Source organism: Chaetodon trifascialis, chromosome 15 (genome assembly GCF_039877785.1).
Source record: "Chaetodon trifascialis isolate fChaTrf1 chromosome 15, fChaTrf1.hap1, whole genome shotgun sequence".
NCBI lineage: Eukaryota > Metazoa > Chordata > Actinopteri > Chaetodontiformes > Chaetodontidae > Chaetodon > Chaetodon trifascialis.
In genome coordinates this window covers 6,601,963-6,627,500 of record NC_092070.1, presented here as the reverse complement: position 1 = coordinate 6,627,500, position 25,538 = coordinate 6,601,963, and the positions used below count along the sequence as shown (strand labels likewise).

At 42.7% G+C, this 25,538-nt stretch overlaps 1 protein-coding gene across 8 annotated transcripts in view; it reads right to left on the bottom strand.

Annotated features, from left to right (window-relative positions):
• The window catches only part of caskin1 (CASK interacting protein 1), a 111,845-nt gene that overhangs the window by 11,798 nt on the left and 74,509 nt on the right, over positions 1-25,538 (bottom strand). For 4 of the 8 annotated variants that reach the window (XM_070980533.1, XM_070980534.1, XM_070980538.1 and 1 more), the window contains exons 3-14: positions 22,555-22,652; positions 22,139-22,284; positions 20,234-20,329; positions 19,981-20,111; positions 17,571-17,679; positions 15,262-15,370; positions 14,792-14,886; positions 13,065-13,182; positions 9,450-9,695; positions 5,607-5,711; positions 4,699-4,817; positions 448-529 (exon numbers count right to left, since the gene is read on the bottom strand). In XM_070980533.1, the coding sequence (XP_070836634.1) occupies positions 448-529; positions 4,699-4,817; positions 5,607-5,711; positions 9,450-9,695; positions 13,065-13,182; positions 14,792-14,886; positions 15,262-15,370; positions 17,571-17,679; positions 19,981-20,111; positions 20,234-20,329; positions 22,139-22,284; positions 22,555-22,652 (1,454 nt within the window). The remainder of the gene's footprint in view (positions 1-447; positions 530-4,698; positions 4,818-5,606; positions 5,712-9,449; positions 9,696-13,064; positions 13,183-14,791; positions 14,887-15,261; positions 15,371-17,570; positions 17,680-19,980; positions 20,112-20,233; positions 20,330-22,138; positions 22,285-22,554; positions 22,653-25,538) is intronic. The other 4 variants (XM_070980540.1, XM_070980541.1, XM_070980537.1 and 1 more) reach the window with 3 other exon arrangements.

Here is a 25,538-nt window from a genome sequence, read left to right as displayed (position 1 = left end):
TCCAAGATATAACAAACCTACTTAACCAATCACACCCTTCTACACTTCCTCCTACATCCCCTGCCTTCGCCATCTGTCTGTTAAACGAGCCAAGATCAGTGCGTGCATAAATGTGTGTGTGTGTGTGTGTGTGTGTGTGTGTATGTGTGTGTGTGTGTGTGTGTGTGTGTGTGTGTGTGTGTGTGTGTGTGTGTGTAGTAAGTGATACAATGTCATTTTTGCAAAAGAGCAGTGGATTATGACTTTATTTTCTAACCTGACTTCGACTTTTCTCCCTAGTTTCAATCTTCTTCTTTCAATCTTAAACATTTCTCTTCCCCTCATTCTCACCAGTTTCACAGTTTCAGGACTTGCAAGTACAGTGACTCTGCTACTGTGAATTCATGCCAAGAAGATGTGTAAGAGTGAAACACAGTGAGCGGGTTGAGCGAGGATCACCCTCTGTACCTGCAGGCTGGTCCACAGACTTGGACTGCTCCAGTAGATGCTCCTTGGCTTTTGCAGACTGGGACAAGACTGTAGCTAGAAGCTGCAAATACATAAACACAAATATATATGTATAGTGAATTATGCTAACCTGCTAGGATACATTCTCATGGCCTATTCACACATGCAGCAGACATGTTCATTTGGAGTCGTGTATCTGACCACAAATTCAATAGTAACTACTTGTAGCTCTTTTTTTGCTTCCCACCAACTCCTGAGAAAAACATCTGGCTTTGTAGCTGCTAAATGCTCCATTATGTTCACCAGCTGGGTGCTAACTTTGTCTGTCTGTTTGCTGTCTGCTGTTTGGTGCTGGACAGGTAGAGAGCAGAGTGTTTACCAGAGGTTCATCACTGACAGCGGCTGCCTGCTGCTGCTGGAGACAGGGGTGATGTGAGCAGTGAGAGTGCATTAAAACAGTAAACTTTTGGGTTGTAAAACCAAACAATGAGCTGAAAGATGCTAAAATTCTGGGTTGGGTGACAATTCTCTGTAGGTTTATCACGTCAAGGTTTCACATTACGCATCCTTCAAATCATTCAGCATTAATGCAAAAATACAGATTAGTGGCACTTTAATGAAATGATGTTTAAGGATATTTTGGTCCAGGGCTATGTAACCTTTGCTCAACAGCAGTCACTGTGGTGTCAAAAGGCAATTACAAAATAATGGTAAATTGAAATTCCCTTGATCTCCAATAAGTTTCTTGAGTCATTTGTATTGAAGGCATCATCACGCACAGTGGCTCTCAGGGCACAGTGATGCCTTTAAGTAAATAGGTTGGGCTCTTTTTTCATTAAGAAACAGTAAATGGCTGTAAAACCTTATCATCTCAAATAGCACTGATCAATATATGATATATGTGGACTATTGCTACATTAATCACATTTAAACCTTTCTTCTGAAGCTTCCCACACAAGCACTGCCATAAAAATCTGAGTAGCACTGATGAGGAGTGAACACACAGAAAACAGATGCTACCAGTCAGACTCTGCTGCAATTGGGTCTGATTTGCTGTGTGGATGTTTTTGTAGGTCTAAAAAGTGTCTCACTCGCAGTTTCTTAACAGGATGCTCACTGGGTGTGCAGCTGGCTGTGTTTATGAGTAAATAACCACCTAGAAAGACAGTTTCAGACGAAGAACATGAACAGTACTGCGTCTCTATGGTTGCACTGTAAATGTGCGTGTGTCTCAGAGAGTGTCTTACAGTGTCAGGATGAGCGATGAGCCTCCAGAACAGCTTTATTGCTCCTTGGTATAGATTCTCAAGTCTGTACTATGAAATATGGCAACTGCAAAGGCCACAGCATATGACTGACATAATTTCCACAGTCATTCCATCAACCAGTGACCGACCATGTTCTGTATGAAAGCATTTGAATTTATGTTTCTCCATTCAGTTAATTAATTAACTCAAAAAGGCTTTTCCTTTCGTTTGTCTGTGCGTGTGTGAATGTTTACACTCTTGTTTCTAATTTCTTTTTGTGATTTGGTGCCTTTGTTTACATCAGTAAGGCTTTATTTAACAGGTGCATCATTTTCCAATAATTACATAGCTTTTTACGGTGTATTTCCGAGGAAATCATTATGGCGAGGATGTTTCCGGGAAAAAAAGACTGTATATAATTTTGTACTAATTATAGAGTAGTATGAGTATGAAGTATGAATTTCCTTGAAAGAACAGCTTCATTAAAACCCAAGCCCATATTCATTCATTATTCATCAGTGGTATTCCGTTTATTTACCTGCTTTAATGCCCTGAGAACCTATTTTCCCATTCAGCTTCTTACTAAGATTAAATATTGCACCAAAGTCAGAATGACTTTGATTATTTCACCAGTGATTTCTGTATTTTGTGTGTGTGTGTGTGTGTGTGTGTGTGTGTGTGTGTGTGTGTGTGTGTGTGTGTGTGTGTGTGTGTGTGTGTGTGTGTGTGTGTGTTTGTCTGTTTTGGTTTTCTCACTATTTTGAAGGGGCGGGACTCAACTGGCAAAACATGATGCAACATACTTCTGTGAACCAATCAGGATTTAACAACATTTTCATGAAAATGTGATGACAGCCGTGGGCAAGTTCACCTATGCTGCCAACCCACTGTCAGCCAAATCTGATCCAAACACACCCACACAGTCCTGATGAAGCAGATTAGCTGAGTTGAGAGCAGAGATGTTGGACCCATCCTGATATCTGATATGATGATGATGATGATGATGCTGACTCAAATAGCGGGATCGGTATTGGTGACAGGCTGATCTGGTATCATTACTTCAATAAATAAGAATTCAGCACATTTATATCTATTTATTTGTTACATTTTATTTTACAAAGTTAGAAAATCAATGTTTAAGTCAAGCCTGATGTTGCCTTACACATAAAAGAATGATCTCAGTCTCTTCCACACAGTGAGCTTATTAATTAAACATTGGTATCAGTGTGGGTTAATACCCAAAGCTAAGGGGTCGGTATTTAGAGTGAAAAAGTTGGCTCCAAAAACTACAACACTACAAGCAAAGGTCCTCGATTTAAGTAAAAATGAAAAAAAATTTAAGTTAAAACTAGTGCTGTCAAAAATATCACGTTATTAACGCATTAATCATGATCATCATTTTTTTAATCGCACGATTAACGCTTTGTGACTTAGTGAACTTGTAGTTTTTTATAAGCTGTGGCCACTGCTAGCAACGTTACAAAAACTACAGGATCTGATTGTAAACCGGATACAAAACAATAGGCACGCCCCACGCACGTGTTTGGTCTTGCCTGCTCGCTAGCTGTAAAAGAGTAGGCTACTGGTTTGTGTGGATGTCAAGCGCAAAACGCCGAAATGGATGCGAACAAGATTCTGAATGGAAAGACCAAAGTTATCTGTGTGTATTGTCAGTGTGAACTAAATTATCACCGCAGCACATCCAGTCTGAAATACCAGTTGATGGCTAAACACACGGCGAATGTGAATTCTCAATGGCTGACAATCAATGGCTTTCAACAGAGGCATATGGACACCGCAACAAAGAACAAGCTACTGCAACTACAGGCAAGTAATGTTCATTCTTTCTGGACAGAAATAAGAGGCTGGGTTGATAAGTCTCTGGTGAATAAATAGAAGAGCATTATAGTCTGACTGCTTGTATGTTCAAAGTAAACTTAAGAAAGGAAAGTTTAAGCCATGGTTTAACTGCACTATAGGCTGAGTCCTAGTTTACAGTGATGTGCACTTTGATGTGTAACTTTATTTTGTATCACCCTGTTTTGATCCCTTAGAAAGGGCTGTTGAAGGGGCTTTTTTGTAACCAAGTATTTCTTTTTTTTTGTCATCTGTGTTAAATTGTGTGAGATTTTGCTTCAAATGTGAATGACTGCTCAAAATGAGAATGTTAGTGTGAAATATGACACTACACGTTGCTGTTTTCAATAAAAAAACATTTGCACAAAGCAAGCCTATCCACTTTTCCATGTTGATAACAGTATTAAAGCGATAATTAATGGGACATTTAGAATAGATAAAAATTTGTGATTAATTTGCGATTAATCGCAAGTTAACTATGACATGAGATTAATCGCGCTTAAATATTTTAATCGATTGACAGCACTAGTTAAAATAGTATTATCATCAAAATGTATTTAAGGTCCAGTGTGTAGGGTTTAGTGGCATCTAGTGGTGAGATTGCAGACTTGCAACCAACTGAACACCCCTCGCCTAACCCTTGCCCTCTTCACAGTCAGTGTTTGGTTTGTCTCTTCTGGGCTACTGTAGAAACATGGCAGACTCCATGGAAGATGACCCACTGCCTCTGTGTGATTCTTACAAGCTGATTATACATTAATGAAAACACAAGTATGATTATTATTTACATTTCTTCAAATAAATCCTCCTAAATCCTACACACTGGACCTTTAGAGGATTAAAAGTAAAATCAACCTGTTATCAATCTATTCTAGGTACCTTGTATCTGTATCTATTTAAGTTTTTAAGTTGTTTTTTTAGATTTAAAAGTAACCAGTAATTGTAGCTGCCAGATGTGCAATATGCAAAGTGCAATATTTATCTCTGAAACATGAGGTAGAATCAAATAGTAGCACAAAGTAAATACGAAGGTAAAGTAAAAGTACCTCAAAATTGTACTCTGTGTGTGTGTGTGTGTGTGTGTGTGTGTGTGTGTGTGTGTGTGTGTGTGTGTGTGTGTGTGTGTGTGTGTGTGTGTGTGTCGTACCTTTACCCCCTCAGCCTGTGCATGGAGGATGTGTGCTGCACTGCCGGCACTCTGACCGCTGCCTGATGACCTCACACTGGTCACACTGCCTGAACTACCCACACTGCTGCGGTCTCCACCTGCAAAACACACACAGACGCACGCACGCACGCACACACACAGACACACACACGCACACATGCATTCACACACATGCATTCACACACACATGCAACCGCCCCAACGATATGTAGAGATTTTGTGCATACAAATGCACACATGCAACAAACAGATGGATGCATACAGTCACACACGCACGCACGCACACACAGGCACACACACATTGAGTGGTTTAGCTGATATCCAAAGCAACGTGGCAACAGGTGTGACTCTCCATTGAAATGCACTGGGCAGCATGTGGTTGAATGGACAGGACGGACAGAAGGACAGACAGGTCGACGGAAGACTGAGCGACAAACAGTGTGGAGTAAACAAGACACACCTTTTGATTTCACACACACACATCTTTTCTCTCACTCTTCCTCTCTTGCTTTCCTAACCTCTCTTGTTCTCTCTCACATGAAAACATCTCCATACATCCATTTGGAAAGACACACAGACTGTAGACCAATGCAGATGGCTGCAGTCCTACACATAAGGCCACTGAGTTCAGATAAGCTTTAGATGGAGGGGTATGCAGGACATGGGGGACCGTCAGGGGTGGGTCAAAGAGTATCTGAAAGCCCTCAAACAACATCAGTTTCACCCTAGGGAATGAATGCATGGATAGATTCTGCTCTCGGGGACACTTGCATGGCGGTGCCTGGCAGAAAAGCCTTTTTTTTGAACGGACGTCAGATACTGTTTGACCCCTGGTCAAAGTTTAAGGAGTCAGGGATTGAGGGCTCAGCGCAGCGCGGCTTAGTTACCTGCCACGGGCTTGCGCAGTACCCAGATCTCTTCGTTGGAGCCTCCATGGGGCCCGCTGGATGGGGTGGGAGAGCTGTGAGGACTTGCCTCTGAGCCGCGACAACCTTTAACACAGAACACCACTGTTAGCCGCTAACCGACCCTAGCCTCGTCTTGGAAGCTTTTCTCCCCTTTGTCTTTGCAAAGCTGAAAATACAACACTGACAAATTAGCGCCTTTTTAAGTTGGCTAACGTGTTATCAAACAGTTGCCTGTTCATACTTTGGCAGACATGGTGCCACATTGGCATTAAGTTGTGTTTTCTATGTGATGAAGTTTCTTTAGTTCTGTTTTGGTCATCTCATGAGAAAAGTATTAACACTATAGCTGCTAAATGTTCCACTATGCTAATCAGCGAGCCCTAACTTTGTATGTTTGTTTGGTGCTAGGTAAAGCCAAAACAATTCACCAAAAGACGATAAAAAGCTCCATAGAGCTGAGGGGAACCTTTCACATTTCAGTCATTTGATCCATTGCTCACATAGAAATGTTGATGAGTGCGGCTTCAATAGTAAATGGCTCAAACCATTATTAGCTCTAATATATCCCTAAAACTGAATTTGATACTATGATAAAAACCATTGCTGTAAATAATTCATTTGGTATTAAAGATGTGGGGTATTGGACATTCCTACTCTGTCAGCACTACACACAGTATTTGTGAGCAAAGTACCTCACTTCACCGACACTACAGGTTCATTTTGCAGATTACAGGCGTCCTAATCTGCTTGATAGTTTTAGAAAAAGAAGGGTGAAGCGTGGTTAATTAAATAAATTCCAAAATTATCCGCGAAGAAAGACACAAATTACAGAGGGGCCAGCAGGAGAGCAGGGTGATGGGCTAAAGGCGGATAAGGGAGGTTTTTTTTAAAGGATATAGAAGATTCACGCTCACTCACACACCACACTCTCATTCTCACACACACACATACACAGAAAAAATACAGCATATATATAGATATATGAAAACATTTATATACCCATAGTACATAAATAAATCTATAACATGTATATCTGTGTATATACACATACATGCCATAATGTACATACACATACATATATAATGCAGCCATATGTGTGTGATTATATATGTAGGCCTTGTCAGAATGGGGCTGCTGTAGTGCATTTGGAGAGTGGGATAAACCATTATAACCATCTTAATAAGGGTTTATAAATGGTTTATATGTGTCAGCCAACAGTGCTCCAGAGAAACACACGCATTAAAAAGTTCCATTTGCTTTCATGTAATGCTGCAGCTCCTTCTTGTGGCCATTTTGCATTCCTCCAAGTGACCTCAGACAAAGGACTGAACGGGGTGTTTTCAAAGACTTCCAACAGCCTTTGATTTGACTTCAATCTTGAACAATTTACAACCACTATGATCAAGGCTCAGGGGAAATGTACTGACCTGATGTACTTATGAGTGAAGGCATTATATGTTTTTTATTTGGGTGCTGCTCCATTTTTGGAGCCGCGTGACAGGAAAATTTGTCGAAAGAGATTTATTCTCCTGGAGGTAACAAAATGGTGTCCAGTGAAGGCTCCCATTCACACAGTGCAGAGTTTACAGTCAGTGAATACCTTACCTGCTAAACATCCTGGGTGACATTTTCCAACAATGTATTTGGGTCTCTTACATAACACGTGACATTTTGCAACTTGCAAATATTTGCATGTAACACATAATTTCAGCAGGTACTTTTAATACCGAGGATAGATATATACTGTAGAAGCTCAAGACTGCTCAGAATGAACTAGATTCCAGATTACAGAAAATATCACCCATTAATGTGAGAAAAGCTCATCTTTAAAAGCAAACTTAACTGTCATTAAAGCAATAATCTTTCCAGAAAAAAGTACATTTTTCACTCCATCAAAGCCTTGTACAGATGCTCTATTTCGACTTAAGCATTCCCATCCTTCATCACCACTGCACACACTCACACACACACTGAGGTTATAAGTGCAAGGTGAGTAAAAGTGGTGTTAAAATGATCGGATGCAACGATAACGCTCAGGACGAAGACAGAACAGAAAAACACGGTGGTACACACAGGGTGAGAGTCGTGTATGATGTGTGTGCGTTCAGGATACGAGCAGGGTTGTCTTGGAGGTTGGGACACTGATAAACGGAGGAGGAGGAGGAGGAGGAGGAGGAGGAGGAGGAGGAGGAGGAAAGAACAAAGAGGAATAAAGGAAGGAAAAAAAGAACGGCAAAACACAAGGAACCAAGACTGAAGCACAAACCAACTCAGGTAAAAATGGTGAGCTTTCCTCCCACCTGACGTCTACTCTTCCTCTCTTCAGCAAAAAACTTCAGTCAAAATTGTGTTACAACCTCAACCGGAAAATTCTGCTGTTTAGATGTTCCTACAAAGCTGTTTCCTTGTTGAGAGAAATGCTAATGCAGTGACCAAACAAGCATGCAAGGGACATGACTTTGCATCATCTACATAGAGACACGTCTTATTACAGAGCGAGCAGTGAATACATTATTCAAATAAAGTGCTTTAGGTGTTTCTGTGTTTGACTTTGGTCCTATGAAGCTTCATTAAAAAATGAAGCAACTGCTTTCAAGGGTCAGAAAGGCCGAACTTGTGGTTCAGCCTCAAATTACTAACTGTTACGCATTACATGAAGATAATTTGAATCTAAGAATCTAAGAAAATGACGGTATAGAGAGGTGACAGAATATAAATACACTGACTATCAAATGGGGTTTGATTTTATGAAAATCTTTAGGATTATAGCTGTAATAGCCACTTAATCATGATCAGAGAGCCACTTGACACAAAAAACTCAAGTGTAAATCCAACCAATAAGCATTAAAGTTTACAATTACGATCCACTTCAGAGGCGGATTACCAACGACACACATTGTCACCTCATGCTGAAAAGGTGTAAAAGCATCCATCTAAGACACATATGTATCTACGCCAGGCAGTAGTCTGTGGAAGTAGCTCCTTACAGCCACTGAAATAACACTAACATGAGCAAATTTTCAATCAATCACACATACTCTTTCCTCAACCCGTGAGGAAGGACCAAACGTGGGCGATGTTGATACAGCGAGTTTCCGACCCAGCACACAGCCAACATTAACACAGCAGGTCGTGGCCACGTAGCTGGAGTTCTCTGATCCTGCTGTGGCCACTCCGCCTCTGTTTGACCAGGAGAAATATGCTCGCTCGTGACTAATGACACTGATCATGAAAGCTGCTCTGTGCTGCGCTCGCTCTCTGTGGAAATGACAGTAGTCACAGTGAAGTCATATGAATGGTTGGCTGTGTTGTTTCACCACAGAAAATGGTAAAATGGTCAACGTCTCTATTACTACCATCCTCTTGACTGCAGACACATTGACAGTACACTGTGTGCGACCTTCCGTGGGACAGATTTTTGGTTACATGCCCGTCTTCCATAAGTGTAATGAGATACTTTCTTTTTTTTTAATCTTTCATCACATCTGGCTTTGGACTCCTGTCTAAAAGCTAACTCTCAGTAATGGAGATGACAACAGCCAAAACAGAAAAACAAAAGTTATACAGTATGAGCAACACAATTACATAAAATTACATAAATAATGATCCATAAGAGAAAACTTCAAGGGATGCCTTCTGAGAACATTTCGAACACCAATTTGAATGACCAATCACAAATAGGGTTTGTTTTTTTTACAGGTACTTAAGGAAACATGAGAGGAAAGCATCTTTTGAAGCTTTAATAATAATAATAAGAATAAGAATAATAATAATAAGAAGAAGAATAATAAGAATAAGAAGAATGAAAAAGGGGCTGTGTACCTGGGGCAGTGGGTGTGTCTCCCTGTGGAGTTGTCACGGGCGACTTGTTATAGCCAAAGGAAGTGAAAAGTGGAAGCAGTGGCTGATGGGAATGTGGTGGAGGAGGAGGCGGTGGAGGCAGGATATGGATCTGATGGAACGTGGTGTCGTTGCCGTTGACTACCGCGTTGGCAGGGGCAACCGTCGCCGGAGGAACCAGCGGTATCTTTTGAAACTGTTGAGTGCAAATGACTGTGCTGGCCAAACCTAGATAACACCCACCGTGACGACACACACACAACCAGCCAACAGTGAACCACCGCCACGGAACAAACAAACGACAAAACAGAGAATTACACATAAGAAAAAGGGGGAGAAAAGAAAATTAAAAGCAAAGGCTGAAGTTCCAAAATCAAACAAAGAAATCAAAGGTGGTGGGACACGGCTGATGTGAGAGGGGTGAAGAGAGCGTGAGAACAAAGAAATGTGAGCATCGTGTCAATGAAACATGTGGAGAGGTGAAACGTGACGTGATGGATGGTGACAGTGGAGATGGTCCCAGGGACTGATGAGCATCAGCTGATCATCAGGAGTGACCTTTTGACTCTATCACTCCTATGTTGTGGCAAATTACATCCAGTCAGTATTCTTTATTGTATTATTTCCTTTCCGCAAGACTGTTCCACCTGGTCCTGCCCTCCTCTGCTGTGATTGGCTAGAACTCACTGCCTGAACACGAGCATGACAAGGTATAATTTAACTCCAACCAAGTAAATTATCTGTAAATGTAAAAATAATAGGTCAAAATTTGGTTCACATGGGACATAAACCCCTGGCAGAAAGCTTTCTGGCAAAACCACAAGCACTAGCCAATCACAGCACAATCGGGCAGGACTAGGTTAAACAGTCTTGGGCAAAAAAAATATTGCTGTTGTGTTGCGTGTCATTAGCTATGAGCATCCAACAAAACGCACACAGAGTTTGCACAGTGTCTGATCCCACCTGCCATAAATCCACTGGTGTTCACTGGCTCACAGCCATCTTCTCTCAGTATGCCACTGGTGGTTGTACAACTCATCAGATACAGCATACGCCCACATCAGTATGTCCTCTGTATGCACATGCTAGCATTGCGACTTATCATAATGCTACCTAAAGTGCTAAATTGGTCAACATGAAATAGTGCACAATGCAAACTAGCTAGCTGTTGTGTTAATAACTTGCGTAGTGTGTTGTGTCTGAGCTGACCATGGTGAGCCAACTGTATAACTGAGAAGTATAAACTATATTCTGTTCTATCTGACATAAACAGCAGGGCAGAAACAGACACAAGCCTCCCGTCCATCATTCCTCCCCCAATGCAACACTTTTTCTGCACAATGCTATGCTGTGCAGCAACATTTACGATCAGACTTGTGTTTGTTGTTGCAACGACACTGTAACTTTGTAAATGAAGCCTGCAAGCTAGAGCAGACAGTCAGCTCGCTCACATGCTGTACTCGACATTCATCTAACACACCTTTTCCATCACAGCAGTGTACTTTAGTTGTCAGTGCTCTGCAAACTCTGACCACACGAAAGCTAGCTGTCCTTTCTGCTGCCACTGCTGTATTATCAGCGCTCCCCACCCTGTGCTGTGCTGAGCTTTGAGTAACACATCTGTTACTTTAAAACATTTCTGTTTCATGCTAGCAAAGCTAGCATTGCTCTACGATGACACTGCAAATTCTTACTTTACTTGAGTTCCACTAATACTTTACTGAGAAGTGGAACTGAGCTAATACAGTATATATGGCCTATTAGCATCCTAGCTGCAGTTCTGCACAAGGACGTGCAAAATGTAGCATCCCTGTTAGAGGAGGAATAAGCAGCAGATGAGAGATAGAGCACATGTACAAAAAACTGGGGAGGAATGGTGTGAAAAAAAAGAAGAATTAAAAATGGATGAAGTTGAGTAAATGAAACCTCTTGCTAAAACAGCTGCTGTAGCCCCGTGTGAGAGTGGCTGTGCGAGCTGAGTGGGGGGTGTTTCAGCTGTTTTGGACTGTATCCACAGCTGTTCTATAATGTGATGTGGATGATGACAGATGCAGGCCACAATGGCATTTGTCTTGACTTAGTAAATGGACTACACAGTATATACAAGCATTCAAAGTAGAAAATGATGACCAGAAAATGCGACGAGGCCAAGGTGAGCCAGGAGGGATCATGTGAAAGACAGAGGTGAGTGAGACGTGATGGAGGCAGACAATAATAGAGAGACAGATATACAGACCAAGAAGACATGATACAACAGAGACATGGACGGATGGACAAACACAGAAACCAGACCTACACACAGACACCAATACACAGTTAAAAACATCTGAGCCTCTTTGTGACAGCGCAATGACGCTTTGGGATGGCAGGATGGGTGTGAATGTGCTCTATAGATCTCACCAGAGAGGTTAAAAGCTCATTATGGCGATATCGAATGGAGAAAGGGGGTTAACAGGTTTAGAGGGACTGACACATTATCTTATCAGCATGCCTGTTAAGTCATGAGATGACACCACAATTACACTGCTAACCCTGACAGGACTTGATCAGCATATACCTCATTGCTTATTAGCTTTCTTGTCGCACGTTAGGTGAGAAAATGAATACTACTCTCACATCTGCACAGTGAATACGATGATACCACTGCTGGCTGGCTTTTCTTAGCACACACACTGGAAACAGATGGAAATAGCTCCTTTTGTACAGATTGAACAAACAAGATGTTAATCTGTGACCTTGGTGTATTTTGTTACCTTTGGACACAGCTAGCCTAGCTGTTTCCAGCTTTGTGCTAGTTAAGTCAAGCTAAGCGGCTGCTGGTGGTAGCTTCATATTGACTGAACAGACATGAAAGTGGTGTCAGTCTTCTCACCTGACCTGATTAACATGTATGTACCTGTAGACCACATATTATGACCTATTGACATGATTTGCTTAGCTGCACATGCTAAGATAAGCTAAGTGGCTGCTGGCGGTACAGCTCCACATAGAGAAATGGCATCAATCTTCTCATCTAATTCTAAGCAAGACAACGCCTATTTACCAAAATATCAAAATGGTCTCATTCAGCAGGCAAAGTGTCAGCAAGGAGAAGTGAAACAGATTATCAGACAGAGACATGTGGATGATTTTGGTGTCAATATTCTCATTACTTAACAGGCAACTTTCATCATCAGGCTGAAGTCCTGAAAACTTTGTGTTTTCATTCAGGCAGAGTCTTAGTATCGTATAAACAGGGATGACAGTTGGGCGTTTGGTAGCACTGTGCTGCAGCGGGCCGACTCACAGAGGTCTTCTCTCCCAGTGTGTGACAGGAAAGAGATGAACTTCTCTGATATGGTTTTCATTCTAACCTTTCTCAGCCAGGAGAGGTTAACTAATGAGACGGTGAGGTTAAGTGCCTTCCTCGAGGGAACACAGAACATTATTCATTTACTTAGCTTCACTTTTCTCCATCTTCTTTTTCTATCTTTCTCCGAGTTCTTCTTCTGCGTTTAGTCCAAATATGTTTAATATACTCCCAGGACACTTGGCTGACCTTTTATCCAGACAGTCAGCTTCACACGCTCACATACACACACACAAGAGTACACACACCTGTGCGCTTGCTGATGACCTCTACCATGGTGGATGGGAAGTAGCCCACCCGGTCATTTCCTGTTCGGTTGTCATGGATACAGCCTTTCCAGCGTCCGTCAGGGTGCTGCTCCAAAACCTGTCAGGTTTCATGAACACATAAAAGACATGAGTTGTTTTCTAGAAAAACCAGTAGCATAATTTTATGGTTCACTTATGTGAATTTTACATTCAGAACTATTGTTAGCGTTCCAGAAGTTACTGAAAAGCCTAAAGAAATCCCAGGGAACCATCTGTCCTGAAGTAAAATTATTCTTCTCTGTCAAACAGAAATGCAAAACTGCATTTGGAGCTGGCTAAAATTCCCTGTGTCAGACAGCAGCGAAGACAAATTGTTCATTCAGACCCTGAGGGAGGAAGCATAGACACCGCTTGGCTTCCTTATTACTGTAATAAGTACCCCAAGGCTGCATAAATACTCATTAATATTCATGAATGGTAGGCAGGCTGCAATGTAGCGAGTGAATGTTTCTGTAAAACATATTCATAGTAAATGAGGGATGCTGAAACTACTCATTCTTGCATATTCATTAGTGATCTTTCCAAACTACAAGCAGAGGATTCTTTATTGTCACATACAAGCATACTCGTAGTAGTAAAATTTGCTCTCTGCATTTAACCCAGGAGCAGAGGGCAGCCACTGTGCGGTGCCTGGGGATCAGATCCAGCCCTAAGCCAGCGCTTTGGTCAAGGGCACCGACAGGAAGGATGGAAGTATGTTGATGACAAAAGATTTGCACAAAACAAATCAACATTTGAGAGCACACAGGCACGGATTTGTAGATCTGAGCATGCAATCCTGACCATGCACGCTCCTTTCTAAGTCTGTTCTTGACATTTTTCCAGCTGTTATGGCAGCGTCTGAGCACTTGAGAGCTCATGAGGTTGCTTACCAACCGTTTCTGACTAGCAAGCTGCAACAGAACACCACCACACATGAGGGTGGTGTCTTTTTGTCTGCACTAGGAAATTTTCTTCAGCTCCACCTTAAGAACACCTCTCAGGTGGCTTTTTGAGTTTTGCTGCACTCCTGCCTGCCTGAGATCTTGAGATTTGTCTAAGCATGCACCTGCAGATTGAGATACAGTTTCACAACTTCCCACACACATTTGAAAATAACTGCTACAATAACCCCCCCCAGCCTTTATCTGCACCAGTGAGGCACAACCTGTCACTCCCTGTCGTGATCAGAACGATGACTTGCAGGGAGAGGGGCAGTTTCCAGCCTTTACTGCATGTGACCCCTGTAATATGAAGTCACGTCTACCTGTAAACCCTCAGCACAGGTTGCATGTTAATGAGGTGTCGTTAGCATTTAACTCAAAGCAAAGACTAAGTACAGCCCACCAGAGCTGCTAGCACCACTGTGGAGGAATAAACGACAGCATATGCAAAAAACAGCCATTAATTTGTGTGGCAAATTTAGTTTGAATTATTTTGTACCACACTAATGATACAGCAAACTCTAAACTAATGAGATGAACTAATGAACTAAAAGAAAATGTGAAAGCATCAAACCTCATCACAGTCAACAAGCAACACCGCTTTTCAGCTTTGATGTCAGAAATGTTCAGGGTGTGGATAATGACACCTTTTCGTTGTTGTTTATATTGAGTGGTGTGTGTGTGTGTGTGTGTGTGTGTGTGTGTGTGTGTGTGTGTGTGTGTGTGTGTGTGTGTGTGTGTTACCGTAATGACGTCTCCTGCTTTGATGTTGAGGCTGGTCAGGTCGTAGTTGTTGCAGTAATCCTTCAGAGCTCGAACCTGAAGGGCCGCTGATGCATCTGAGAGACAAAGAGGGACAGTAATTCATGCTGTACTTTACAATAAATGTGCATTATTCTATCATTCACATTACCGTGTCCGTACCACACGCAATAGCTAGGGAGGATAGGGAGGATCTCTTTAAACCTTTTCTAAATCTATATAAAATAATGCACACTTTCCATATACTCTGCACTGGGGAAGCATCAGTTAAAGGAATAGTTTAAGGAGACACCCTTATTGGGTGACTGATACCACTTTGATGTCTGTATTGTAAATATGACACCAGACAGTTAGCATAGCTTAGCACTAAGGCTGGAAAGAGGGGGAAAATGGGCAAAGAGGTGTAGCATGGGTGGAGCCCCCTCATCCATCCATCCATCCATCCGTCCTACCCCTCAGCAGCTGTTTGATCTCTCGGCTGGCTTGCGTTGCAGTGAACTGGTAGACGATGTCCAGCGCAGTCTGGCTGTAGGTGTTTCTCACGGTGGCATTGATACCACTCTGCAGAAGAGAAAGGAAGATGAGGTCGCCATGTCGGCTTTTCAATTTCAGTTTGTTCCATGCAGACAAAAAAGGAGACTTCGCAGACTTTTGTTCTTGTGCAAGAGTAACCAAAACACAAAGGATGCTGTTAGCTGAAACTCATAAATTAGTCTCTTCATGGGAGCGCGCCAGGGATGTCATAATCCACCACATGATGTCAACAGAAAATATCCCATGGCCGCCCAATTACAGTCACCTCTTCTTTTTCACAAAGCCAAAAGCTGAAGAGCTATATCACATTCAGGTCTGCTGAATCAAATGTGGGCCAAAGAACAAAGATGAATTCAGACCGAAGGCGCTTCAGGACAAAGACTCGTAACCCTCCACAGCCGGGGGTTGAAATGACAAAGTTAGTTTCTCATGTTGGAACATGGTCATTAAAACATATTGCCTCTCTTGTTTTCATGCACCCCGTGGTATTTTCACATCACCAGCACAAATGCATAATTTGCATCATCGTTCTCCTGCCTGTGCCTTAATTTTATTACATGGGGATGTCAGGATTTTCACTCGACCTCAGACCCTCACTGCATTTTGTCGTCTGTATTACATATTCTTCTCCTGTATAATCAATGTAACATTTATTTCACTGACAATACGGTCCATTCGGACGGTTTGCCTGCAGTCATTTTTCTGTTATGGCCAAAAGCACCTTAAGGACCCCCCCTCAGACATTTTTAAGATGTATAAAAAGACTCTGCTTTTGAATAAAAATGTGTACCTAATATGTTTTTTTCCACAAAAAAGTTCAATTATGAGTTAAAATTTGTTTAAATGACATCACACTTGTGTAAGTTGCATATTGGACCATGACTGGCTTTCAAACTAGCTGCGATGACATGAAATCAGCTCATACATGCATACAGAGAAAGTTTCCTCCCTCAGCAGATGAATGTGCAAACAGCCTTCTAGTGTCAAACTCTGCACAGACATCATTCTGCACAGAGGAGCTCAAACATCCAAGTGAAGAAACACATTTTTAAATGGAGGATCTCTAAACAGAGATTCATCCTGTGCCATCGATTTAGCTGGGATTTTGTCTGTATAACATGACAAAGAGCTGTGAACCTCTGTTCCAAATATTTCATTTATCCCTTCGATAATCTCTCGCCATTATGAAAAAACAAAGAGCAAACCCACACAATTTGAAAACTGGCAGCCATTTTTTTTACCACAACATACCAGATTTGGTCTTAAAAGTACTGGTTCTGCTGTAAAATGCAGTGCTTCATTTTTATGATTGGTTTGTTAATGATGCAACATTGTGTGAGCAGCATTAACTGCTGGTCAGGGCTGTGCTAGTTTTAACTGATCAACAACCATGAAAGAAAAACTAAAGCTCTGCTGTGTAAATCTGTATCATTTCTTGGAACACTTGCTCTTCTTTGCTTTTTTGTGACCCATTAGAGACTCTTTGAGCCTTGAGCAGTTATTGAAATTCAACAATCTGAGTTGAAAGGGTAAGTGTAAAGGGACATGGTCGAACAGCTCAAGCCCCGATGAGACATGAACCCCTGCTTTAAACTGCATGTCTTTAAGTTATTAATACACATGTATTTTATAAGATTATCATGTAAGAAAGGTAACAAATAACTACACATTTAGTGAGGTAAAAAGTACATTTCATCATCTGAAATGTAGTGGAGTTGTACCTCAAATGTATCTCAAAATTGTATGTAAGTACAGGGCATGAGTAAAAGAGCTTAATTACTTTGTGCCATGATGCATCTATGAAGCTTTTTTGATTGAAATAATAAATCACGAATAACAAAGACAGTTTCTTCCTTTAGCTGGATAGCCCTCACACTGTGCAGGGACTCCTTGTGATAATAGCTTCTCATTTAAGGATTCAGGTTGCAGCTGTCATTTAAAAAACTCTTTAAATTCTCTTTAATGTGGAAAACATCTTTTACAGTCCTGTCAGCCATCACAGAAAACAGGCGCTCTTAATTTATGACAAGAAATTGGTTCGTTTTATTGTAATTTTATGGAAATAGAGAATGCGTCCTCTTTTTTTGTCACCTTTCAAGCGTTACTGTCAAAGCTATGTCTTCCACTCGTGGAGACTGGAAAAGTCACAATTTCGCTGTAATTGTCATGTAAGTGAAGTCAAGCCCCGGTGACAGTGCCAGAAAGTTTTCAGTAAAGTTCCACTTACGTCCAGCAGGAGTCTCACTGCCTCGGTCTTTCCACACAGGGCAGCTTCATGCAGGGCAGTGCCCGCTTTGGTCTGTCTGTTGATGTCGATACCTGCCTGGATCAGCAGTCTGACAGCAGGGGCGGAGGGGAGTTGAGGAAATTGGAAGTAGTAAGAGATGACAGAGCAAGGAGGGAGTGAAATTCAGAGGAAAAACACGGCGAAGAATTGCAAAGGGGAGTGAATGAAGAGGTGAGAGGGTGAGGGAGTCAAGACGTGTTAAAAGAAACAGATGCAGACGTGCAATGATGCACGGAGAAGGGGAGGTGAATAAGAGGGAGCCGAGTAGGAGACATGAAGAGCAGACAGGAAAGAGAGATTTTTAGCAAACAGGTATAAATAGTGCGTTTGTCGGGGACTATTTTCAGCTGCAGATTCACAGACATTTGGTGAGTTTGGTGCATGTAAGATGGACTCACAGTCTTCATCCTAATGAAGAGAAATGTTTCTCTTCTGCAGCACTTTGGTCAGTATTACTAAAGAGGTTTTGATCGCAATAAGACTACAAATTAAATTAGAATTATTGTGCTGCAGATTATGTCGATGTGTATTCATTTTCTAAGATCTCCTAGTTGTTAAGTATTAAAGAGGTCTATTAAAATCACTGGAGAGGATGACGGTGTTTGGATGAACACCGAAACGTCTTGCTGATCATAAAATCGGCTTGGAAATGGCTGCAGACGTTTTATGAGCTATGATCATATTTCATACTTGTTCCATTGTCTGACAACAGAAACAGAAAGCATGTGAGATGCTCCACCCGCCCAGACAGGGAGGGGGCCAAGTGCCCAGCGGTCATTTTAACAGCACTGCAGACACTGGAGAGACTGAAAATGGACAACCATCTCACAAGCACTCCATCAGTCAGTGGCTATGGAAGCTAACTCCTGGGTAAAACGCACATGATAGCCAAGTTTGCCTAAAGCTGCTTAAAGGACACAACGGTGGCAGATTCTCTGGTCTGATGAGAAAAAAATTGCACTGCTTGGCCCGAACTTAGCACGCTAACACACTAAACTAAGATGTTGACCAAGGCTAACATTACACCTGCTAAAATCAACATGCTTACATTGTCATTTTCAGCACGCTAGCATGCTGACGTTAGCATTTAACTCAAAGCACAGACTAAGTACAGCCCATCGGAGCTGCTAGCACCGCTGCAGAGGAAGAAATGACAGTATTTGAGCCTTTGGCTACTCTGGCCATCCGTGATTGTAGGATCATCGTTGTTGGTCTTTTCATGGGATTTGTTGACATTACGAACAGAATATCACCGGCTTTCCACTTTAAATAACAAGGTCAGAGGGAAGGAATTAAGGTCGAAGGATAAATTGTAGTTCATTGGGGCCAAACGCACATTTAATTTTCCTCTAATTTCTACTGACTGAATTTGAGTTTGTGTGTGTGTGCATGTTTCTGTGAGTGTGTGTCTTCACAGACTGCTGGTCAGGCCTCAGGAGCATCATTTATCAGTGTCATTTCTGCACAGGCACACTCTGCTCTATCAACTATGACAGGCTTAGCTCTCTTTCTCTCCCTCTTTATTTTCTGCTCCTCTCTCATGTCTCTCCTTCCCTTCGCCTCTCTGTCTGTGTCTGCCAGGCAAGCAAACTTCTGCGCCGACACACACACACACACACACACACACACACACACACACACAGTATATATACATATATATATAGCCCTGAGTTACTTAAAAGTGGTTGAGAGTGATGAGAGGACAGTAGACTTTGCGGTGTGTGTTTATTTGCTGTGGCGCACTGTTCTGCCGGGATCTTTCATCGCGTAGCTTTGTGCCGAGTGCTGACATCACCACGGCAACAAAAGTCACTTTGCCATGATGCTCTTTTGCAAAAACATAAACAAAAATCAGACGCACATCCCCGTCGAGATGAGATTATAATGACTTGACATTTGGAGTGTCACGCAGCTCTGCAGCGTTTCCAGCCTCCAAAATGTATTTGTGTTTGAGTGATGCATCAACTCTCACTGTAAGGCAACACAATTGTTCCATTATTCCTGCAGTTAATTGGATCATATTGTTCCCGTTGTGTTATATATCTGTTTTCTCAGCAAGCTCAGGAGGACATCAAAACCCACTGTTTCATTAAAAGCAGTGTGTGTGTGTGTGTGTGTGTGTGTGTGTGTGTGTGTGTGTGTGTGTGTGTGTGTGTGTGTGTGAGTGAGAGAGAGAGAGAGAGAGAGAGAGAGAGAGAGAGAGATGAACCTCTTGTGGATGGATCTGGATGTGAGAGCTTGTGTGTGTGTGTGTGTGTGTGTGTGTGTGTGTGTGTGTGTGTGTGTGTGTGTGTGTGTGTGTGTGTGTGTGTGTATGTGTGTGTGTGTGTGTGTGTGTGTGTGTGTGTACCTGATGATATCTATGTGTCCGTTCTTGGCAGCCAGGTGGAGAGGAGACGTCCCGTTGGGGTCAGTGGTGTCTCCTTTTTTGGGCTCCAGCAAAGCAGCACACATGTTACTGGACAACAACAACTGGACCACCTATGTGCACGCACGCACACACAAACACACACACAGGAGACAAGCAACACCTTTGATCATTTCTGCAGACTGTGTTGAGCTGCTGCTGTTTCTGATGAAACACTGACGCTGTAGGTTCTTACCCCGACTCTGCCGAACTCACAGGCCAGGTCCAGAGGGGTTTTTCCTGCATTGTCCACAATGCACGGGTTGGACTGGTGCTGCAGCAGCATTTCCGACTGGAGGCAGGAAACACAAAAACAAGCAAACACACACTGACACATGAGAAAAAAATAAGCAGATACTAAAAAAAATCCAGTCATGCGTTATTAAGGCAGGGCATGCCCTGCAGAGGTCAGCAGGTTGTCTATCACAAGGCTAACCGTACACTCAACCATTCACACACAACTACTGTCACTGTTAAGCCTTTTGAGTAGCAGTGAATGAATTTTAGTCTATAGCTAACATTAACTAGTACAAATGAAATGGCAGGAAAACATCCCTTCATTCATCATCCACTCTTCTGGCGGTCACTCTATTTGCAAAGAAACATCTCAAAGCCAGCCTGTTAAAGTTGGGCAGCTTGTGCTGCATCACAACGCCTGCAGGAAATCAAAGTTTGCTGAGCTACGTTTTCATAGCCTGTTAGATGAGCCTGACGTCTGCCTGCACTGCAGCTTTTCCCCAGAGCGGATGTTTTCGAATGCAGCTTCATTTGCTCGGCGCAGGTTAGTGAACGAAATCATTCAAAACACTAACTTCTACCTGCTACATCCAGTGTTATCACCAAACACTGCTGGGCTACATGTTTGGCTGACTGCTGCGTAATATTCTCAACATAATGAAACTTTGCATTCAGCCAACCTAACATCTGATGGTGTGGTCAGTTATAATTGACTTACGTATGTAAACTTGCCACAGTATGAACAGCAGGTACCCACCCTTATCACAGGAAACTGCATACGAGCAGTGTGAGAATGGAGTAGCAACTGTGACTAAGTGACAAACAAATGAGCAGGGGACACATTAATTAGTTTGTACATTTCCTTCTATAAGTACCTTTTAACGTCAATTCACTGTTTTCTACAGTAGGCCTGCTGTCATCTTAAAGATATACTTTTGCTGGTGTTTACAGTATCTATTACCAAGAGCTGATTTTTGTCACTTTTTGTCCCTAAGTGAGCTAAAGAGAAGCCGTCCCTGTCGGCTTGGCAGCTTGTTCCTGTTAAATGACCTCGGAGAGACGCCTGGTTAAAGCGGTAAGTGACAAATTATATTCCCTCATCTCAGATAAAAACACTGCCTCCCCACCCTTGTTTTTAAAGCAAATGTCTCTCAGATCTGTGCCTTTTGCTTTTGCCTTGCTGGATGATAAATGATTCATTTTTTTAATCTGCGGTCTGTTTCAGTGTCTGCGATTTTTTATTCATTTGTCCTTGCGCACTGGGAGCAGCTGTGGATTACAGCTTCAGCCCCAGTTTGTTACCCTGTATAAATCATGGTTATTTAATCAAACAGAAGTGGTGGATGCTCAGTTTCCGAGTCTGTGAATACTGAGCATGGCTCTCCTCTAGGGTATGTTAGCTGCTGTGGTGAGTCTGCTCTCTTCCATTGTTGTTGCTTTGGCAGGCCTGCAGCAGCGGTGCACTGTTTCTCAGCTGGAAAAGCCTCCAAGATGGAATTTTCTTCAGTCTCAGTTTTGTTTTGTTTCTTAAATGTCTTTCTTAAAAACTTTTCTTTTTTTTTTACATTTGTGACAAATGAAAAATGGGCTCTACGTTCATTTTTAATGTGACAACTGCACGGCATACAGTCATTTTATCCATTGTTATTCAAAAAATCTTGGTTATAGCTGCTTTAAAGGAGCCGCTAATGCCAATTCATGCTTTCGGTCTGCTGGCAGCCCATTCTGCTATTTCAGAATTAGGGATGCTTGATTGCATATGAATTATGATAGATGGCTCTGTTACGTGAATCATGTGTCATATATACAACCTGCTTGATGCTACACTTCTTTCTCCACTTTTGGAAGAACTGCTATCGCTCACCACGTCATAGTGGCCGTGCTGCGCCGCCAGGTGGAGAGGAATCTGTCCTTCATCTGATTGGCCATTGACAGATGATCCAGATTTCAGCAGCATCTTCATCGGCTCGGCCTTCCCCTGCCAGGCTGCGTAGTGCAGCGGCCGCATGCCTGCACACACAGAAACACACACATCTATCACACACTGAGATATAGGATATCATTGATCAGAGAGTGTTGATGGGTAAGAGGCTGACATGTACAACATTTTTTTGTATGTGTAAAGCTCACTTTTCCCTCTGCTTATTTGGTATGTATTCATGTTTTTCTCTGTTTATATGTGTGTGTGTGTGTGTGTGTGTGTGTGTGTGTGTGTGTGTGTGTGTGTGTGTGTGTGTGTGTGTGTGTGTGTGTGCCCTCCACCCCCCCCCCCCCCCACACCTTTCTGGTCTCTGATGTCGACAGCAGCCTGTGACTCCAGCAGCAGAGTGATGAGCTCCAGGTTCCCATTGAGTGCCGCATGATGCAGCGGAGAAAACCTATTGTACAAACATCCATGCACCCACGCACACACACACACACACACACACACACACACACACACACACACATACACATATGTCATGGTTACATTCATCATTTTTATGATGTGTACGATATGTATAACTAGACAAATTCCCCTCGGCGGGAAATTTGGAGAGTGATACAGTGCGCAAACGCCGGGCCGTGTGCCAAACGCCGGGCCGTGTTGCTGACAGAGGTCAGTGTCCAGTACTAAAAACACAACGCAAAGCTAACATTAGCATATCAAAAAACACATTGAGAAGGTCTCAAACATCATTATAATGCCTTACCAATCATTTTAGCCAAGGTTAGCATGTTAGCATTAGCATGCTAAAATTAGCATGTCAAATATCACATTAAAAACCTCTGAACCCCCATTAGAATGCAATGAACATTCATTTTAACGTATGTTAGCATATTAGCATTAGCATGCTAACATTAGCATGTTAGCACGCCAAACCGACATCAACAGGTATACCTCCAGGCACCAACAAGTTCATAGGACCTCATGTTAGCATTAGCATGTTAGCATTGTGGCTAACGCTAACAGGCCAACATCACTCATTACATCACCAACACATACAACTCACCAGTAGGTAGCTTGGCTGTGGCTGGTTAGCATGTCACTATAGAGCTTAATGGACAATTGATCATTTGACTGAGCTGCACAGCTGCAGCTAAAGCTCCATATGTGTGTGTGTGGGAGAGGCAATTAGGCTCAGAGGTTGCCACGGCAACTTGAGATCAGGCCACCTGCGGGTCTGCGAGACTCTGAGAAACGTCTGAATTTTGCCTCTGCGCACCCTCCGAACAAACGCTTCTCACGCCGACACCGAAACTCCTATTGCCGAAATTTCTTCACCGTGAGAGCCACAAGGCTTTGCTGTACACTCTGATCACTTTCTTTTTTCGCTGGGCTGAAAAATGCGGATTTTAGAGCGAGTTAAAAAACGGCTGGTTTCTGTCTCTTCCGTTTTTCATTTGTATTGGACCTTATGGGCGAGGTCAGAGCCACTCTCCTCGCTCAGAGGCTGAGAACTCAAAAACCGTAAGTCCTGTCACTTAGCCAGGCACATCGTGAGAATCAGCGCAAGCGGCACTACAACCTTGGAAAGTTTTGCGCATGTAGAGCGAAATTTGTGCTTTGGAGGAGCGTGGAAAGACAAAAGTTTCATACAATTTTCAGAGCTTCTCTCCACTCTGGCAGTTAATCCCCTCCACTCTAGCGCGAACATTCCGTGCAATACACACCCATTATAAACTCACAATTTCTCCCAAAACGCTCGCGGTCATTGAACAGCGACTGCTCCAAAACTATACGACCTACCGAAACGAGAATTACTACACCCATAGACGAGACTTGTGTCTACGTTTTACAGTTGGAATGGCGTCTCTAGGCGAACGTATGCCGGAGCAGTAGCCCTTTGAAAAAGGGGAAGATTTTTTCGCATTTTTCGCCGTCTCCCATTTACTTTGAATGGGGTTTTTTCGTGCGTTTTTCGCGTCTTACGACGCGAAAAACGCGTATTCTGTAGAGAAAAATAATAGCCATCGATTCCCGATCAAGCCGCACGTTTTGATATATCATTCGCCTGGGTGCTCGCTATCGTTTTAGACTAGTAGCGAACCGAAAAAAGTACGGAAGAGGAATAATAACTAGACAAATTCCCCTCGGCGGGAAATTTGGAGAGTGATACAGTGCGCAAACGCCGGGCCGTGTGCCAAACGCCGGCCCGTGCGCGTGGCTATTAGCACGGCAGCCCAATATCAAAGTCAAACCCGTTCATGGGACCCAATTTCAGCATCGGCGACAATGCTTAGCTGACATTAGCATGTCAGAAAACACATTGAGAAGGTCTCAAACACCCTTAGAATGCCTTTACCAATCATTTTAACATATGTTAGCATGTTAGCATTAGCATGCTAAATTAGCATGTCAAATAACACATTAAAAACCTCTGAACCATTATGAGAACGCCTTCAAGATTCATTTTAGCCTAAGTTAGCATATTAGCATTAGCATGCTAACATTAGCATGTTAGCACACCAAACCGACATCAACAGGTATACCTCCAGGCACCAACAAGTTCATAGGACCTCATGTTAGCATTAGCATGTTAGCATTGTGGCTAACGCTAACAGGCCAACATCACTCATTACATCACTAACACATACAACTCACCAGTAGGTAGCTTGGCTGTGGCTGGTTAGCATGTCACTATAGAGCTTAATGGAGAACTGATCATTTGACTGAGCTGCACAGCTGCAGCTCAAGCTACACATGTGTGTGTGTGGGAGAGGCACTCAGGCTCAGAGGTTGCCACGGCAACTTGAGATCAGGCCACCTGCGGGTCTGCGAGACTCTGAGAAACGTCTGAATTTGGCCTCTGCGCACCCTCCGAACAAACGCTTCTCACACGAAGACCGAAAGTCCTATTGCCAAAATTTTTTCACCGTCAGAGCCACAAGGCTTTGCTGTACAAGCTGATCACTTTCTTTTTCCGCTGGGCTCAAAAAAGCGGATTTTACAGCGAGTTAAAAAACGGTCGGTTTCTGTCTCTCCTGTTTTTGATTTGTATTGGACCTTATGGGCCAGGTCAGAGGCGCTCTCCTCGCTCAGAGGCTGAGAACTCAAAAACCGTGAGTTCTATCGTTTAGCCAGGCACATTGTGAGAATCAGCGCAAGCGGCACTACAACCCTGGAAATTTTCACGCGCGTAGAGCGAAATTTGTGCCTTGGAGGAGCGTGGAAAGACGAAAGTTTCAGACAATTTTCAGAGCGTCTCTCCACTCTGGCAGTTAATCCCCTCCACTCTAGCACGAACATTCCGCGCAATACACACCCATTATAAATCCAGCGG